A 20761-nucleotide genomic window follows, 5' to 3' on the forward strand; every position below is an offset into this window, starting at 1 on the left:
CTCTCGAAGAGCCCTGCAATCCCCAGCGAAACAAAAATAATCCCAAGACTTGGAAGGTAAGGAGAATCCACAAATTAATTCACCCAGAAAACATGATATCCATAATTTTGTTTGTCATCTAAAGATAGTAATTAGATAAGAAATGAAGGAGAAGGAAATAAATTGGCCCAAAAATCAGTAAAAATTAGAATCGAATTTGAGTAATTTATAGATTGTAGACACTTCTTGCAATTAGTATTTGTTATTAATAGATTTGATTTTCAAGAAATGAGAATGGCATGATAATTTACCAACAAGCTATCGTCATTGGTCAAGATTTTGGAGAATTCAAACAAATAATTTTCGAAGTGAAAATAAATCATTAATTATATCAATACAATCGCAAAAAAATTGGTGCCTGGATAATCGGAAATCTTGAGCAATATTAACAAGATCGTGTCTTTCGGGTTGTGTTCTTCGATATGGCTTAAATAATTCTTACAAAATTGTGGTAAAAAAATATTAAAAATTGAACAAGGAGAACAGAACGGAATGCAACTGAAAATTCAATCAGATTCCTCTACAATTTCCTGCGAAGTAAATTGAACCCGAGTCGTAAAAGGTAATAATAATTTTTTGCTATCTTTTTTCTATTTTTTTACCTCTGTCATTCAATTTCCTTTCTTTTTATTTCACCCCATTCCATCAGGATGAATGATATAAATTCATAGATCTAGATTTTTATCATTATTTGGAGAAATATCCTACCTTTATCAACTCGGAGGCATAAAAAATGAAAAAAATCGAACAGCTCTAGACATAAATACAAAATAATTCAAAATGACCTGCCCAATTTCACTCGCAAAATAAAAAAGTAAAATGCGATTTTGGAAAATTGTGATCGTTACCCAACTTTTCAAATGCATCCAGAAAAAAACTGTTGTTCACACGAGAATGAATGATCAATTAAATCCGAAGAAAGCGGAGCATAAAGACGCTTTGCTGTCCGAAATATTCGTACCTCCGAAAAAAATTAATCAATTGAACCCAGCCTAGATTTGAAAAAATCCCTTTCCATGAAATATTTAATGAGTTATTAAGGTGTTTCGTGCAAAAAAGGTAAATAATAACATTCATCTAGAATTATTACGTAATAATAATCCGATAAAATTTTTCATCGCCGATTTGAATTCTTTGCAATTTCTTAAATGTATTCTGTGAAAATGTGAGGATGGGAATTGAATTTATGGGTATTGGTTCATTATTCAAGAAAATATATAAATTTTAAAATTTTCCCTAGACATTGAAAAATTATAAAATTCTGTTTTCGTGTTGATCCCGTTTCTCTTCCTCTTTTCACTTTCTTCCATCAGAATGAGATAATAGAAAGAAAATACATTGGTTTTTCTTCATTATTAAAAAAAAAGTTTTGAAATTTTCAAGATTGAAAAATCGATTTTTAAAATTTATTTCTGATTTTCCTTCCTCACATTTTCCGTATTTCCTGTTTCTGTGAACGGAATACGATCACAGAAATAAAAAATGTTAATCTCCCTTCATTTTTTAAGAAGAAAAAAACAATTTGAAAAATTTCGAAAAGACAGAAAAATAGATTTTTCCATTTTATTGATACTGATTGATCATGATGGATCTCTCTTTGCAATTTCCTTCTTCGGTTCCATTGAAATGAGATCAAAGGGATGTAAAATGTTCATATTCGTCCACATTTTCAGATCATTGATACTAATTAATTTAAAGAAAAAGAAAGAAATGAAAAATTTTAGGTATGATTATCGGAAATTGTTTGTCGATCTGTATTCTCACGTGATTTATGGGGAATTTCTCTTCATTCAATGTTGTAACTTGTGAATTGAGGAACAAAAATATTTATAATAACAAGAATGAATGAAATTAAATTAGTCTAATTGTGAAGATGGAAATGGAAAGAAAATAAAATACAGTAACATAGCATAAATTAATCCAGCGACGGGCGCTTCGCGCCCGTTCGCTATTTCATGTAGAATGTTTATAATCACAATTGAATTTTCTATGAATTTTCCTAGAATTTTTTCAGCTTTCCTTTTCACGTTATTAACGTGTTCAAGTTATAGAGACTTTTCTGTTTAGCACGGAACTATATTAATATTATAACATTAATAAACTATATTATCAGCTCAGATCAGAGAAATAAGAAGCGACTTCAATCATCAATAACTTAAAAAGGAAATCTGAAAAAAAATCTAGGAAAATTCATAGATAATTGAATTGTGATTTCAAACATTCTATATGAATTCCAGATGAATGTCATTATTTATCTTTTCCGTATACGAAACACCTTAACATTCGAGGAAAAACTCCCAAGTGTCCATTTTGCCCCGCCCTCCCACGACACAATGCCGCTCCAATGACGCAAATAATTTTTAATTAATCATGATGAAATAAAACATTGTTAAAAATAAAATCATGTATTGATTATTTCTCTCCACTAATTGCTGTATCGTTGTTGAGTTGAAGTCACTCTGGCATTTAAATTTCCGCGAAGTAGGTCAAGCGATCAGCTGTTCGGGCCACTACCCTGCCCACTCCATGAGTACACTGAAGTAAGCTATTTAAATCACCTTTGAAATTTAGTGAGAAATTCAACAGAACAAAACAAAATACACATCACACGTTTGGGACTGAGTAAACATAGAATCATCAATGTGAAATAATATAAATCATCCGATAAAATCGTCTCCAGTTGCTCCAATAAATCATAAACAATTCAAACTCATTGCTGAAAATTTAATAATTTATCTACGGCTGAATTTTGTAAAAGTCTTGTGGGACATAACCTGTGTGAAACTTGTCCATAGCATTGGAAAATAAAAATAATTGGAGGAAAGTGAGTTAAAAATAGACGTGATAATTTTCCATTTAACCTGCTGGGAGTTTTCCAACGTTTGGAGAACTTTCACGTTGTTCTGTTCATCGATGACAGGTAAGACGTGATCATTTTGAGGTTTTGAGATATGCCGAGGGTGATTAGAAGACTGTTCTGCTTTCGGAGGAGAGAATTGAAGAATTGTGCGTCCAAATGGAAACCCAGGTCCTCCCATCCATTATTTATCCTTCCTTTTCGTTTTTCGTTGAGATGTTGAGGGGAGACATGTACGATCAAAAATTTCCCAGGAAAATCGAGGGCATTGGCTTGAAAATTGTAGCGAAATTCTATTGAAAATTTCAATGTTTTTCGCTGATTCTATCGAAACTTTCCACAGCTTTTCTGCCAGTTTTACTTAATAGATCTTATTTTTCATCTCTTGTTCTCATGTTGTTCATTCAGTGATTAAATTCAATTTGAGGCAATCGAATCAACTGAGACGCAATTTGTGGCTATTGCCGTTTTCTTTTTTTCAAACTGAATTTCAATGAGTATTTTCAAGTTGAACTTGTCAACTTCAGTGTTCGGGTCTAGTTTTTCTTGAAATATGTGTAGAGGTGTATGAAAGTTGAGGACAAAAAATAAATTCATGTACGAAAGGCGATAAATAATGTTGATAAAAGCAAAATATTTTATAGAAATCTTTAGGTTTTGACACTTCTATAGAAATTATTCTATTGAAGAATTTTCTATAGAAATTCTTCAACGTGAAATTTTTTCATTTAAGGCAGTCAATTTATGGAAATTTCAGTTTCCTTTTCTTTCAAAATGAATTACAATGAGTATCCCTGATTTTTAAGCTGAGCTTGTCAACTTCACTGTTCCCGGTTTTTCTCGAAATATGTTTATAGATGTATGAAAGTTGAGAACAAAAAATAAATTCATGTACGAAAGGCAATAAATAATATTAATAATAGAAAATATTTTATGGAAATCGTTAGGTTTTGAACTTTCTATAGAAATTATTCTAATGAGGCATTTTCTAGAGAAATTCTTCATCGCTAATTTCCTTTTTAGTTGCATTTTACTCCTTTTCTCATTAAAAAATTTAAGAGGAGACTACTATGATTTTCAAAAATCGCGGGGGATTAGAATGAGATTACGCACGCATTGAAAATCGATTATATATGTTTAAAAATTAATAATTAGTTATTAATTTTGAAATGTTAAGAATAGGCCAGAACCTCCAATTTTTGAGCTACAGAAGTTTTTTTTCACAATTAAAAAAAAGTCTGCAATAAAAATTATGAGTTTTTAAAAAATTCATCTCCTACATAGCTAATTTCGTTTTGTTTTTAATTAGAAAAATGCACTATTCATGTAAAATAGCCCAAAAAATGTTTCTGAAAGAATCGAAAATATATTTTAAACATTTTAAGGATAATTTTTTTGGCTAATAGCAACGGGGGCGCGCGCATGTTTATGGCTACTCATTTCTGCATATTTTTTTTATCATCATATATTTATTTATTCATTGAAGAGGAGTTAATGTTTGCTTTTACTATGTTCGGATTTGAGAAAATGATATTTAAAAAACGTTTACGACGAAAAATTCACGTTGCTTATGAAATCAGGTACAAGTATTTGCCAAGTATGAAAATGTAAGCTTTTGCGAAGAACTGTCCACCAATTATCATGTCAATCCTCTATTAAAAAATGGGTGAAATATTTTCGGTCGGCAATCTATTTCGTCAAGTCTATAGTAGACTATAGGAATATTTCAAGTTTATTTTAGTTTATGAATAAAAAATACTTATTTATATATAAATTTTATTATTATTAATAACATTATTATGATTTTATACATTTTATATTGTATATTTTTATATTTGTATTATATATATTCATATTATATGTGAATTAGTATTTTTTATTGATATAAGCTGAGATAAACTTAAAATATTCTTAAGTGTAGCAGATGCTTGGCGAAATAGATTGCTGACCAAAAATGTTTCACCTATTTTTCAATGGAGAGGATTGTACATGAATGGCGCAAATTTTTATGTTAAACAAAACGAAATTAACTGTGTAGGAGTCGAATTTTAAAAAACTAATTCGTCATTGTTATTGTACACATTTTTTCAAAAAATTTGAAAAAAAAGAAACCTCTGTAGCTCAAAAATTGGAGGCCCTCGACTATTTTTAACATTTTAATCGTGCGGGATAACCTCCCTTTAAGCAAAAAAACTTAGAAAATTCAACCCGAGACTTCTATAGAAAAGATATTCATAGAATAATTTTTGGAGAAAGTTCAAAATTTATCGATTTTTTGGTACAAAATATTTACCACTGAATATTTCTATTGAAAAAAACGCGCGGAAAAGCTTCAAAATTTCTGGATAGAATCGGCCAAAAACTTATTGAATTTTCAATGGAAATCCAATAGAGCAAATTTTTTCGCTTTAAAAAAAATGTTACTAACTCGAAACATTGGGGTGTTGATGAAATCAAATGTTTTTCCCCTGAAAAGCCACATCTTGGTCTTCGTGAAAAGTCTGAATTGATTAATAATTTGTTTCTGAAAATGTTGAGAGAAGTTGAAAGGCTTCATTTCAACCCACTCACCTTGATTTGTTGATTTTGGAGAGGAAAGTGGGGACTGATGAGATTGACGATTATTCCAGGAAGATTGTGAGGAAGATGGGGCAGACACTGAGTGAACCGGTGACCACGAAAACCTCAGCCTGCTGTAGGGACTCGAATTTCCTCGTTGGGAGCTCCTGCATGCAGGGATGGAGGATCAAAATGGAAGACTGTCATGTTCACATACTAGCACTGCCCGATGATCCTGAGGCTTCATTTTTCGCGGTTTATGATGGACATGGAGGTATTGAATCGTTATTCCTTCTTTTTTAATAAGTTAAGGAAATCCGGGTACCTTTTACTGTTCAATGCAGACCGCAGTATAAATTTTTAACATTTTTCATTGTCAAATATGGCAATTACTCACGTGAGAAAATTTGAAATTAATTTCTTAAAAGTTTAATTAAGTTACCTATTGCAAGCAAATGTAATTTAAAAAATTTTCTTTTTATAATTGGGATTGTTTAAACTTTTGGAATCCTCCCTTTTTGGTGTGGAATCTACTTCTGGTAAAATTTTAAACATGAAAAAATTCGTTTTTATTTCAAAGAAGTGCTTTTGGAACAGAAAATTAATTGTTTATGAATGATTCATGAAAAACGGTGTTAATCTTTAAAAGGTGCCATTTTTTCAAGTATTTTATGAATCTCCCTTCCACAGGAAAGTTTCTGATTGTTATTTTATGATTTTTTAAATGTTTCCCAGCGGTTTGAAATGAAGAATGAAATTTGGAGCTCCAAAGTTTTTATAAAAGAATATTGCAATATCCAAAAATTTTTGTTGAATAGGGCTCCAATGAAAACTCTGATGTTCTACTATAAATGTACAAATAGAATGTCAATAAAAACTGGACAAAGTACTTGGATATTTTTAACGAGGAAGCGATGGGGAAATGGGGTAAAATTGGTATTAAAGAGAAATCTCATGTTTGTTGGCTATCATGTTGTAACGAATACTTTCAGAGGGAAGAACTTTAAGGGAAAATTTCAAGAGAGTGATTTTTCGTAGGCGTTTTTATCTTTTTTTTTCTCTAAAATTAGCAGTTTGTAATTAAGTAATTTTGGGACTTCAGTTTTTTTTGTAAAGAAATTCGATGATATCTTTCTCTAATTGGAAGGTATTTTGGAAATGAATAGTTTTAGGAGTAGATGCTAAACAACTTCTTTTCTTTTTCTTCTAAAAGGAATTTTGGGACCTGCGAAAGAGAATTTCTATCATTCTGACCGTAAGATAGAGTTTCCTATGGCCCTTATGACAAAAAAATGTATTTCGACATAAGGCCTAAAAAATCATATGAGCTAGAAAAGTTTTTTCAGCCTTATAACGAAATCCACTATTTTATGGCTTTCCCTGAACCTGATAACTTCAAAGATATCTTCGAATTCTCACACTTGACTGACAAAAATCTGTAGTATTTTAATTATACATATGAGATTGTTCCGATAACAAATGGTTTCAGCAGGACATGTAAGAAAACATTCGTGTAAAGGATTTTGTGACTCTCAGAAATAGAAATACTTTTAAAATAGAAATAATCAATATGAAATTCTTCAACTCAACTACTGCATGACGACATTCAGTAGATTTTTTTTCTGTTAAACGTGTAATTACCTTAATCCTTTTTCTTCTGATCGTTTTGGTTATATCCTCTAACTATTGGAGAGGCAAGCACTATACCATTTATTATCTTAATGATGAATGGTTTTAGAACAGGAATGACCATCAATCTTCCGATTCTTGAATATTAAAACACTTTCCGACTTACATTGATTAGGGTTTAAATATACTACTCGAAATTAAAAAATAGTAATACATTTGATAATCTAAATTTCCAATTGATGATGAATTAAATATTTTAAAATATGGAACTATAAATTTTCTATTAAGTAGATAATGCTAAATTTCCTATAAGGGATTTCCGATTATGCAAATAATCGTCAATCTTCCTAACTCAATTACTGATTATTGAATAATTCGAAATTTGACGATTTAAATTGATGATTCCGTCAATAATTAAAATTTAAGAGTGAGATTAACTAATTGTTTACATGATACTTTCACAGTGATTATAATTTATGGATATGGCTATCTCTGTTTTAGAAGGAAATGTCGGAACACCTCTCTGGTACAAAATTTCATGGGTTAAAGAAAAATTATTTAATATTTTCTTGCTGAATCTAGTGGTTTCAATGGAATTTTTGGATGAAACCCTTTACCGAAAAATTCAATAGCTTTCCGTTAACAAATCGCACTATCTCGATGTGGTCTCTGAAAAATTTTAGAATGCGATTTCTGTAAAGGATTTCGCGGCCCACGAAAAAAAAATTCTTAAATATTGTTCTCCAAACCCAGCAGTTTCGAAATAAAATTATTCCATAAGAAATTCTAGAATTCAGTGACTTTGCGATAAATTTTGCATTTATTTCATATGACATTATGTTGGTGATGACTCATTCCAGGAGAACACCCCAAAGACCTAGTATAAAGTTGAGAAAATTTCCTGTAAGAAAGTTATTCCAATATTTTCCGCTCAATTCCCTCATCACTTTCATAATTAGCGAGACGTGGAGTACCGAGTCGCTAATGAATTTTCCTCAGGAGCTACGATGTCTCTGCACGCTGGAAAGCATCTTCACGAATACATAACGAGGACACCTGAGTACAAGGAAGGGAGAATCGTCGAGGCAATGGAACAGGGATTCCTCGAGTTGGATAAAGCCATGCAGGCAGACGCTGCGTTGAGGGCTGACAGGGCAGGGACCACCGTCATCGCAGTATTGATCAAAGATAACATATTATATTGTGTAAGTGCTCTACATTCGATAAAGTACTCTTGCCTTTTTCCCTCAACGTCCAAAATAAAGAAAATACTGTGGAATTTCAGGCAAATGCAGGGGACAGTCGAGCAGTGGCGAGTGTCCACGGAGAAGCAGTGTCCTTGAGTCGTGATCACAAGCCCTTCCTCGAGGACGAGAGGAAGAGAATCGAAGCCGCTGGTGGATGGGTTGAGTTCAATCGTGTTAATGGACACCTGGCACTCTCCAGAGCTCTTGGGGATTTCAAATTCAAGTGGAACAATCATAAATCTGCTGAGGAACAAATTGTAACAGGTGAATTAAGGCCCGCGTGTATTATCTTTCGAACGTGATCTTGGTGGTTTTTTATTTTCATAATGTGAAATGTTCTTCAATTGCCATTTAGTTTTCCACAGTCCTGGAGTCTTCGAAAATTACGATTGTACAATCAAAAAAACGTTGAAAAGAGCGTTTTTGAATAATAATCTCTCTATATCATAAAAATCCAAATCGACTTCTGGTGATGAAGATTTGGTACTCAAAATTAAGACTCTAAAATGAAGGGTCACAAGGGTCAGAATAAGGATCACAACAAGGGTCAAAAGGGTTAGATTATGTGTCATATGGGTCAGATTAAGGGTGACAAGGTTCAGGTTAAGGGGCACAAGGGTCAGAGTAAGCGTCCACATCAAGGTCATGGCAGTCAAAAACCAAAGGTCAGAAACTAAACGTCACCAGGGTTACAATAAAGGTCACAAGGGTCAGATTACAGGTCATATAAGTAAGATTAAGGGTCACAGTGGTCAGATTAACAGTCCAAATAGGGATCACAAGGGACGGATTAAGAGTCCAAATAAGGGTCACAAGGGTCAGTGTAAGGGTCCAGATAAAGGTCATGGGGGTTAAAAGCCAAGGGTCAGAAACTAAAGGTCACCAAGGTCAAAATAAGGGTCACGAGGATGATAATAAGGATCAGATCAAGGATCCAAATAAAGCTCACAAGGGTCAGGTTGAGGATCACAAATAAAGATCATGGGGGTCAGAAACTAAGGGTCACAAGGGTCAAAGTAAAGGTCACGAGGGTTATAATGGGGGTCAGGGGGGTCAGATTAAGGGTCACAATGGTCAGAATAAGTGTCCAAATAAGGGTCATGGGGGTCAAAATAAGGGTTAGAAATGACTTCTGGTGATGGAAATTTGGTACTCGAAATTGAGGCCCCAAAATTGAGGATAAGGAACTAAGGGTTATAAAGGTGAAAATAAGGGTCACGAGAGTTATAATGAGGGTCAGAATAAGGGTCACGAGGGTCAGATTACGGGTCATGTGGGTCAAAACAAGGGTCATGGGGATTATATGGGGCTATATGGGGGTCATATGAGGGTCATATGTAAGTCACATGGGGGTTGGCGAGCGGAGCGAGCAGGAGGCGTATACCCCTAGTAAATAAACCCAAATAGGGAGGAAAGAAACCCAATAGGGAGGGAATTGCAAATTAATAATTTACAGTATCTAATAGCTGTTCAATCGCCATTTGTCTCAGTAGCCAATGCCATCAGATCGTTAGTTGCCATGATAAATTATCCATTAACAATATCCTCTCTGTCGGACTCATTTCCTAATCTTTATTAAAAATGCTCCTTGAAAATGTTCAGTTTCTTTTCTACTTTTTTTGGTTGTGCAATCATAATCTTTAAGGACACCTACGTGACGTCAAATTCCGTGGAAATTGTGATATATTTTAGATTATGAAGATGGAAAACACTCGAGGTAACGGTCGAAAGATAAACCATCCAGCCTTAAAAAGAAAATTTTCTTCAAATTAATCGGTCATTTGTTCAATTGATTGACATTCAATCAACGAATCCGGAAATTATTCCATCGATCAATCAATTCGATGATTGAATAATCAATTTATTTTCTTTTTTTATTTCATTCTGTAGCTTTTCCTGAAGTTCAGAAATTCGAAATAACCGATGACTGGGAGTTCGTAATCCTCGCCTGTGATGGGATATGGGATGTGATGAGCAGTGAAGAAGTCGTCGAATTCCTGAGAGAATCCATAGCAACTGCTAGACAAAATGATCCAGACCTCCTGCCAGATGCAGAAGCTGTTTACCCTGAAGAGATATGCGAAGAGCTTATAAATCGGTGTCTAGCTCCAGATGCACTGATGGGCACTGGCTGTGACAATATGACAATAGTTTTGGTATGCCTCCTCCATGAGAAACCGTCGTTACACCTGGAGCTACAGTGCCAACGTGTCCCGAGAACAAGTGCAGATCGTCCAAAGAATCAGTGAGTGAGGAAGAAAGCCAAGTCACTGGAGGAATAACGTAACTGTACAGACCAGCAGAGAATAAAAAAGTCAATTTTTCACGTCATGTTGAATGATGAACATGTCTCAATGGGTGATTTCGGGGGAAAATTCCAAAAGACGAGTTTTTTTTTTAGAATTTTCTCAGTTACAAAACGGTGTTGTGACATTACCTCCTAAAATTACTCATTTTTTCAGATAAATGAACAATTATCGGTTCATTTTCTACGAATAGAGATCCAACAAAATGGAAAGTGAAAATCAGAACAGAACAAAACAAGCCAATTTTTTGACCAAAATGCCAAGACGTTTTTTTTCAAGAATTTTCTTGGTTACAACCAAGGACTATTGATAGTTTTTTTAAATAATTTTTTTTGTGATGAATAAACGATTACCATTTCATATTTTCCAAATAAAAAAGAAAGATAGTGATTAATTCGAGGTGTGGAAAATCAAATTACCTTCACAACAAGTTGTTTAAGAAAAATGTTGAAAGACATTCTGTGCTAAAAATCACTGGCTTTCTAGATAAATAAAAGGTTTGCAGAGATTTTTCTCTGGAAATTTCTTCAGCTTCAGAAAAGTATTTTTGTTGAGATTTCTATATAAATCCAGAACCACAATTGATAGTTTATCAATTATATGTATTTAGTTATTTTAGTTGAAAAAATACATCTGTCAATGATTACGAATGTCAAAAGAAAAAAAAACATAATCAGGCATTTTGATGTTCTCAACAATTTTAACATTTTTATCTGAAATCACTCGTCTTTAAGATGAATAAACAATTCACTCTCTTCATCCTGAATGATATAAAGAGAGAATAACTTCAGTAAATTAATTTCTTTAAATATCAAATCATCCGCATTACAAGTGACTTTATAAAAAAATAAACGTGATTTGATATTTTCCCTTAAATCATTAGCTTTCAAGATGAATACGATTGCAGATGAAAAAAAAAATGATAATAACTATATAAAAAGAAGAGTTAGATCTCAATCAATTTTATCCTTTCAGATTGAGAAATAGAAATCACCTCTCTGGCAGTTCATCAGACGCAGAGAACGATAATATCGATAAATTAGAAGAGAATGAAGAGAACAGTGAGGAAGAAGAGAGTGCTAATAGTGATAAAAGCGAACAGAAGAATTCAACAGGTGAAAGATTGGTCGAGAAGATCCTGAGTAATCTCTGGCCTGATCCGACAAAAAAATAACTATTCCTCCCATTAAATGCAAAATGATCGTGTACGAAATTTTCTACATCACTGAGGGGTTCACTCCCGCAACAGAAGAGTAATCTTAACAACTTGTATATAATAATAATGTGTATTCAATTAACAATTGATAGAATACAAGATTTTCAACGATACACTGTCCTTAAGTTTGTTCTCACAACTTGATGTCTAAAAAGAGAAAAAAAATATGGAAAACCGTTGAACAATGGACGCTTCATTCGTCCAAGGTACCATTGGGGGCATTCATTCTGTATTTAAGATGAAGGAGCAATTAATTCGATGATATTAAAGTATTATTACTGTTAAAGCCCATAACGATCTTGAATTGACGAAACTGCTGCATTTGCCAGGGAACTTAATCTCCCAGCAACTTTATTTACCCCTTGGCGTACACTCTCACGTACATCCTCGAGGTCCACTGATTGGGTGCGTGTCGTTATATTGCTCATTGATAGTGATGATGCTGTTGGCGATGTGGTACCTGTGCCGAAGTAATCAGCCGACGATATTGATGATTGACCCTCGAATCGTCGTAGATTACTCTTACGTTCCCACTAGAAATGGAGAGACGATTCATTAAAATTAATAAATAAATCCGTGAAGTAATTAATTCACGTAACTCATTAATTCATGGATTTATTTATTACTTTTAATACATAGATACATGAATAAAAAATTCATAATTTCACAATTTGTTGTGATTTATCGAGCAACATGAATTAATAATTCATGTAACTAGATAATTAGTGTCTAATTAATATCTTCGAGTGGATAATTCAAAATTGGAAGCATCAGTATTCAATGATATTAACAGTAGGTTAATACATAAATTCAATTAACACTTAGTTCATATAGTCATATTGATGTTATCATAAATCATTTACTTATTTGAAAATGAAGAAATGAGAAGATTTTGTGGCTTTAGAAAATTAGTTGTGTACTCCGCACATTCGATACATTTTAGAGATATTTTTTTTTACTCATCTCCATTTGTTTTTATTCTTTTCTTGTTTATTCCATTTATCATTGTTAGTGTTATTTAATCAGAGAGAAATGGTAAAATTATTTGGCAGGACATTTTTTGTTGTGGAAAATGATAACTGCAAAAGAGTCCTTACGAAAATTTAGCTGCCTTCACTAGATTTAGACAGAGGTGGGCACTATTTCAGGAAAATCAAATATAAATATCATTTGAAATTGATATTTCGAGTTGACTATTCCCATCGATCAAATATTATTTGTCTTTCTGGACTTGATATAAATGAGATATTTGATGCTTGAAACAGAATGAAAAATTAATGGTTGCTTTCTTTTCCTATGAAGTAATCATTTTTCATAAATAAGATTGAAACTATTTCCCCTTCTTATTCCCTTCGATGATAGTTCTCATGCTGTTTCTCTTCTAATTATTTCTGGCTAAAGACACATATTTCGAACAATAAAATTCAAGAAAATTCGAGGAATTATTTCAAGTAGTATTTTCCTTGATGGAATTATTTAAGTACTATTCCATATTTGCCATAGTTCGTCAGTTTAAAATAGAAATTATTTCAATTAGTACTTCTTTGATTCTAGCTACATTGAGAAAAAAAATTATTTTTGCCAAATATCCATTTACTTGAGAGAAGTATTTATTTTTTCAATACTGCATTTCTCCAGTCGAGTCGTTCTCAGGCAATCCTCATTGGATTTCAATTATGACGATTATATTGCTCTAGAAGATGATCATGTTCATTATGACCTTGAGTGAACTCCCTCAATAATTATCAACATTAAAAAATTACTAGGCAATCATGCGCGCTGCCGCGCGCGACCACCTTCAAGTGAGCGCTGTAACGCACAATAACATCCTCGTAGTCATGGAAATCATTGATTGATCCATCAACCAATCGCAAGGCGAATAAAAAGTTAACAATCAAAACAATCATTCATTATCAATCAACTTTATGAAAAAGGAAAAATCGAAATTCTTTCCTCTAAAAAATACGAAATTCAGGAAACATGAATAATCATTCGAGGAGTTCATCTAAGGTCATGTGCAACATAGTCATCCTCTAGAGCAACATGATTGTCATAACTGAAACCTAACCAGACTCGCCTGGGAATGACCCGCTTGCAAAAAAACGATTTTGAAAAAATAAATGCTTCTCTCAAGTAAATGAAATTTGGCAAAAATATTTTTTTTTCTCAGTATATTGAAATACTATTTGATTTGTGATGTTCAATAACTCAAAAATAGTAATTAGTCCTGAATATTTCAGATAGCATTTCAAACAGTACCTTGTCCAACTCTTAACTTGGATAGATTCTACAATTGAGTTGACTCATTGAATTTTCATGAAGTACTTTAATTAATCAATGCAAGCGATGATGAATACAATTAAGAAACTCACCGAATCATCATTATTACTATCCCGGAAGTACTGATCAGAGCTGATGGCCTTGGCCCCTCCGAATTTCCTCTGGGCCTCACCATCAGCATTGGAATTACCACTGGAAGTCGTTTTAACATCACCACGCCCACCGTTGAGCTTCAACGGAGCCCTCCTCGGCATCTCTGGCTCCGAGATAACTACGACATCCTCGTTCCCCGCCTTGTAACTCGATTTCGCTGAATAGGGAGAACTGATCGCTGAGAAGAAGTCATCGAGGTCCGGCACTGCCCTAGTTGTTGGAGTATCGATCTCTGCGTCGTCTCGTGGGTTGTATCTGGATTCACTGGCAGTGATTTTGCGACCTGACGATTCCTGGGTTATTACCTTCATGTCACTGAACGCTGAGTGACTGGCCCCACTGTAAACAGATCATTTTTTAAATTGATTTTTCCTAAATTTTCATTCACTAGTATGCATATTATTTTTTATCATCGCGTATTCATTTTTTATTATTATGTATTCATTTATTCACTAAAAAGAGTTAATATCCGCTTTTATTATAGTTGGATTTGAGAAAAAATTTGAGAAATGATTTTTACCAATTTTCACGATGAAAAAATCACTTTGTAAGGTTTATGAAATGAGGTGCATCTAACAGCGAAATCGGTCCCATTTTCCAAGTATGAAAATGTAAGCTTTTGCGAAAAACTGTCCACCAATTTTCATGTCAATCCTCTATTAAAAAGTAGGTAAATAAATATTTTCGTCCAGCAATCTATTTCGCTAAGCCTATGCTGACCTTTCAAGGCCTATTGGGCTTTTCAAGATCAATTTTTACGTTATTAAGTTTCTAAACTTGAATAAATATAATGGAAAATATATGTATATATTTATGTATATGTGTATATATTTTTCACATATAAATAAGTATTTTTCACTCTCGGATCTTTCGTCCTATTTTCGCAAGTTGGGCCTCCTCCCCCCCGCGCCTTATAAACTTTTTCCAACCTCCTGTATCGCATTTGCTAAGGGGTTGAGGAAAACCTAAGCTAGGAGAAAACCACCAGATAAAGTTGTCCCTTCGGAGACTCCCAAATTACTTTCCTAAATTACATTAAATTAAACATTACATCAAATTAAAGAAAAACGGAAAAATGGAAATATCTCGGTAATTTTATATGGACAGGTATACATATTTGGATTGATTAAGATAGAAGACATCAAAACGAATATTTTGAAAAAAATTGAAATCGGTTGAGTAGTTTTTGAGTTATTTAAGAAAATAAATTTAGATACAAACTTGGATATCTTCTAAACAAATCATCCGATTCAGCTCATCTTTCAATACGAAACATTCCCTGTGCAACGAGGAAACTTCATGCCAAATTTCAAGTTAATATATCGATTTTTGTCAACGTGAGAGTGTTGACAAGGATTTGAATGAAAAACCGAAAAATGGAAAGGTCTCGGAAGCTTTGTATGAAAGGATATGCATATTTTGATCGATTGAGACAAAAGACATCGAGACGAATATTTTGAAAAAAAGAGAAAATTGAAATCGGTTGAGTAGTTTTTGAGATATTTGCGAAAAACGATATAGAAACAGATGGTGATTTCTCAAAAACGACTGGATCGATTGGGCTGAAATTGAGCACAGAGTTAGTTCTCATTAAACCTATAATCTGATAAAATTTCAGATTTTGGAATTATTTTAGTCCTTTAATTCTTCAATTTTCTAAAAGTTGACCACTAGGTGGACATCCCCACACACATACGGGTTCGCCAAACTTCGTATTTTTACGTTTCAGGCCATTTTGCATCATTTCCAAACAAAATTAGAGAATCTAAAAATAGAACGATTTCATTGCTTCCATTCGGAAGCAAAACTTGAACAGCCGTCAGTAACAGACGATACTGTTATCGAGTCTTATAACTACTTCAAATCTGAATAATTATTTACCTCCTGGCATTGATTCCCATTCCAAGACGTTCAGCCTGTGATGCTTTCTTCGGATCCAACATTTTGGTCCTCTCCTTGACGAGTTTCGCCTGCTCCGTGAGATTCTGCTCATATTTATAAGCCAAACGACTATCAATCTCTGCTTGCTCCTGCTTCCCACGTTCCGGGACCTCCCCGGGCTCCTGGACACTCGCGTCGGCGATGTTTTTCTCAAGTTCATCGAAATTAGTCGTTACTCGCTGAGCTCCAAGACCTCCAGTCTTCTTTCCAAGTCCTGGACGCCTGGCCTGCACCTTCCTACCCCCTATTGTGGGTTTCCTGTCGGGCTGAACACTCGGGGCTGAGTCTGAGAGCTTCACAGAGGGCCCCACGTTACTCGTAAGCGAATCTGTATTCGATTCTGTCTTATTTTTAGGTGGGTTATCGTTTAGGAGAGATTGTGCGGTGAGAGCAGCCACTTTGGGCTGGGCTGGGGTCACTGGGGTCGATCTTGCATCCTCGAAGGTTTCGTGTTCAGTGAAGAAGTCGACTTCCGCTGGTTCTTCGTTGTTTGTATCCACATGATCCTCTAAATGCAACTGTTTTGGTAGAAATATATAAATTATGGAGACTTTTGTTGAATATTACCACATGTTATCAGAGAATACGTCACATTTCGAAGTAAATAAAAAACATTTGTCAACAAAAAAATAAATTGATGAGGTTAACGTGAGAGTTACTAAGGTTTTGTGATAGAATTAAATTAGATCATTATGTGAATTGTAAATATGTGAAAATCCAAAAAAGTGTTAATAATTTTAGGCACAGTTGAACCACAAATCAGACTGCGGAGCTCACCAATTTCAATGGATTTGATGGAAGAATAGCCTATAATTGTTAATAAATAAATAAAAACTATAGTGTAATCGATTATTTCAGTGATGAAGTGGTGAGATGAGGATGAATCAACTTCACTTGAAGACTAGTTCGTGAAGACTATCTCAGGATATACGAGAGGATTCTCCTCAGATTGAGATGAATTTTCTCTGAATTCATGTGCACATCAAGCTGATTATTTCATTCCACTGAGGTGGATCTTTTCTAAATGTGTCTGTATCTGAGAGGAGTAGGCTTATTTTAATAAGGAACTTTTTAGTAATTTTCACTGGTTTGAACAGATAATTTTTAGAAAAATCTTGCCATCTTTTAGATTTTATTTTCATTTATATAGAGCTAGCGTCAAACCTCGATGAGAATACATTTAGCCAGCATAAACTTGCTATGTTAAACTGGCCTTTCTGTAGGGCGTTGATTACCAGTCCTCCGACTTTAGTCAACAAAATTCGAGGTTCTGTGTATGAGGCACAGGTATTCATTCATTCATTGAAACCGATACGACATTTGTTAACTTCACGAGTGGTAGCAGCTAAAGAACTGCAACGAGGGGCTCAAAATACAGAAGATGGTCAGGGGGCTTCATCAGGTGAACCTTCAGAGAAAAGCCGTTGCCTTGAGGATCTGGAGAATCGTATGGACTCTATGTTTCAGTTACTTTGTGAAAAAATTGAGGATATCCCGGAACAACTGGGTCGGTCTAAGAGGAGATTTGGCTCCGAGGAGGACAGCCTCGATTCCGAGGACTCTGTTCAATCAGACAATGATGTGGATCGAGCGATACCCCAACAGCTTCACCTACCTCTATCCCTAGATCCATTGGTGAAAGAGTCGGAACCTCTTATTCCTGAACCAACCCCATCGATCAGAGCTCAAGGGATCAAGTGTCAGAAACTGGGCTCCACAGCATGGAATAAAATTCGTTACATGGAGGTCCAGAAGAAACTAGGAGCATCTCCGGTTTTTAGTACACTAAAAACTAACAGTGAGCTGTCATCCATTGCCTCAAAATCCTTCAGTCAATCGATCCTGGCTAAATCCGATTTAATGACGGGTACCCTGACACATGGGCTTCTACTGCAAAGAGAAAAACTGGCGGTGGCACTCAATTCACTGATAGCAAAACACCCAGAGGTTATGTCAGATGTGAAGGAACTGTTCTTTGGAGAATCTGATGTGAGTACAATCACGGATGAGTTACTCCATTACACGTGTGCTAGGCGAGCTGAGGTCATCGAATTGAGGAGGAATTCCTTCAAGCCTGCCGAACCTTACCAAGTGGACAAGTTGGCAGGAATTCCCCCATCTGAGTCACACCTGTTTGATGAGAAACAATTTTCGGATTTCCTGACTCAACAGGGTGGTTTCCAGAAGGTCTTCCCTCCGCAGAAAAAGCAATACACTCAGTTCAAGAGCTCTACTTTTCGTTCCAAACCACGACCCAACTCACAATCAGAGAATACCCCTCAAGCTCGATCATCAAAATACAAGTCTTCATCTTACTCGAACTCTCGCAGGAATGAATCGAAGTCTTTTAGAAACGTCCCCAAAAGGAGTGACCCAAGGAAGAAGGATTCTCGATCACGCAAAGCATGACTATCCGTTCGAGGGAGGCCAGCTGACGCATTTTATTCCTCAGTGGGTGGAGGCAGGAGCACCAGATCACATCCTACGCGTTTTACAAGGTTATTCAATCCCATTCATACGAAAACCACCAACTGTGCCACTCTCCAACTCAAACATAAAGAAATACTCCACAAAAATATCACACCAGATGTCAAAAGAGATCAGATCAATGCTCCAACAGGGAGTTCTAGAAAAAGCAAATTGGGACTCTGGTTTTATATCACCGATGTTTCTAATCCCCAAACCAGATGGAAAATTCCGCCAAATTTTCAACCTGCGCTGCCTGAACGAGTACTTGCTCCCTCCAAAGTTTCGTCTGCTAAGCCATCGCAAGGTCCCATCATTCCTCCAAAGAAAGGACTTCTTAGCCAAGATAGACCTGTCGCAGGCCTATCTTCACATTCCCATAAAACAGACTCATCGCCGGTACCTCTGCCTCTCATACTTGAATCAACTCTACAATATTACCTGCCTTCCATTCGGTCTATCGACAGCTCCAATAGCATTTTCGAGGATCAGCAATTGGCTGGCAGATACTCTGCGTCAGAGAGGAATAAGAGTCCTGGTATATCTCGACGACTTCTTACTGGCTCATCAGGATGCTCAGGAACTTCAGGTTCAAGTCTTACAAGTAGTAGACTTCCTTCGTTCACTGGGCTGGGTCGTAAATGCCCAGAAATCAATTATTTCCCCAACTCACAAGATCGAGTTCTTGGGAATTATCTGGGACACTCACCACAACCTGATGATTCTACCCAGCGAGAAGAAGGAACGAATTCTATCCCGTTTGGAGAAACTGCTAAGATCCGGATCCTGGACCTGGAAAGCGGCGGCATCGCTGTTGGGAATGCTGAATTTTGCATCGATGGTTATACCTCTAGGCCGTCTCTTCTCTCGTCAACTTCAACGAGGGATTCGCCGTTTATCAAAGAAGTCCCCAAAGATCAGATTCCCCCTCCTCGAACTGAGCAAAATGGATTGCACGTGGTGGAAGGAGAATATCCACTCGACCCGACCCATCTTCCAACCAGAGCCCGACATCTTCCTGTCTACGGACGCTTCCCAAACAGGCTGGGGATTTCAGATGGACGGAATCTACTCAGCAGGGTCTTGGACTCCAGAGCAGACCGAATGGCACATCAATCGCAAAGAGCTATACTGTGTAGTGATAGCAATTCAGAAATACAAAGACCAGATTCAGGGCAGATCGGTGATGCTGCAGACCGACAACAAGACCACCTTAGCATACATCAAGAACCAGGGGGGGACACGTTCCCAGGTACTTCTGAATGTAGCCAAAGATCTCCTGTTGCTTCTGAACCAGTACAACATCCTCCTGACGCCCTTCTTCCTCCCGGGGATTTACAATGTACTAGCGGACAGACTCTCCAGGAATCTACCATTACCCGACTGGCATTTGAGCAACGAGATTTTGGAGAAAGTTTTTCGGAAATGGGGAACTCCAGAGATCGACCTCTTTGCTACAGCACGATCCAGAGTAGTCCAATCGTATGTCTCGATGGAGGCGACCGATCCAGAAGCAGTGTTCATAAACGCGTTCAGCAGACCTTGGAAGATGAGATTGGCGTGGATCTTTCCTCCACCTCCATTAATCCCGAAAGTCCTCCACCACCTGAACACAGCCTCGGGGATTTTCCTGATGGTTGTCCCGAGATGGGACAAAACCTTCTGGAGAGGAGATCTAAAGAACAGGAGTCTGGAAGCACCTTTTCAGCTGCTGAACTTGGAGGAACACCTGGTGGACTTATCAACGGGTCTTCCCCCTCAAGACATCAAAAACCTCTTTTTAGAGGTCTGGAAGGTACGGGGTGGAGCAATCGGGTGAAGGGATTATCTGACGCTGAGATCAATCTGCTGAGCGGAGCTTGGAGGGACTCTTCGTGGAGGACTTACTCGTCAACTTGGAAAGCCTGGTTCGCTTGGTGTAAATCAAAGGACATTCCTTCAGATAAACCCAGCGCCCAACAATTGGTTTCATACTTGAGTTACTTATTTCATGATAAAAAACTGGCTTTCAACTCGATCATCACTCAGAAGTCAATAATCTGCTCTTTGATCGGGGCAAATGAGGGAA

The 20761-nt window shown here is 35.8% G+C and overlaps 2 protein-coding genes across 5 annotated transcripts in view; one reads left to right on the forward strand and one right to left on the reverse strand.

Moving 5' to 3' along the window:
- The first annotated feature begins 34 nt into the window (after positions 1-34).
- LOC107042936 (probable protein phosphatase 2C T23F11.1) lies at positions 35-11966 on the forward strand. 4 transcript variants are annotated; one of them, XM_015264196.1, is made up of 6 exons: positions 35-56; positions 5527-5729; positions 8084-8289; positions 8370-8595; positions 10222-10576; positions 11613-11966. In XM_015264196.1, exons 2-6 carry the CDS (start codon positions 5543-5545, stop codon positions 11809-11811), a joined length of 1173 nt encoding a protein of 390 aa, XP_015119682.1. In that variant the 5' UTR covers positions 35-56; positions 5527-5542; the 3' UTR covers positions 11812-11966. The 4 variants fall into 4 exon arrangements, with proteins under 4 accessions (XP_015119682.1, XP_015119678.1, XP_015119679.1 ...); XM_015264192.2 differs by lacking the exon at positions 35-56 and adding an exon at positions 2399-2579; XM_015264193.1 differs by lacking the exon at positions 35-56 and adding an exon at positions 2591-2959.
- Positions 9882-20761, reverse strand: part of LOC107042935 (ADP-ribosylation factor GTPase-activating protein 2) — a 28198-nt gene continuing 17318 nt past the window's right edge. The window contains exons 4-7 of the mRNA XM_015264191.2: positions 16168-16745; positions 14226-14625; positions 12133-12386; positions 9882-10618 (exon numbers count right to left, since the gene is read on the reverse strand). Of these exons, the coding sequence (XP_015119677.1) occupies positions 12135-12386; positions 14226-14625; positions 16168-16745 (1230 nt within the window). The 3' untranslated portion in view covers positions 9882-10618; positions 12133-12134. The remainder of the gene's footprint in view (positions 10619-12132; positions 12387-14225; positions 14626-16167; positions 16746-20761) is intronic.

Source organism: Diachasma alloeum, unplaced genomic scaffold (genome assembly GCF_001412515.2).
Source record: "Diachasma alloeum isolate Michigan unplaced genomic scaffold, Dall2.0 Dall_scaffold_00539, whole genome shotgun sequence".
Lineage (NCBI taxonomy): Eukaryota > Metazoa > Arthropoda > Insecta > Hymenoptera > Braconidae > Diachasma > Diachasma alloeum.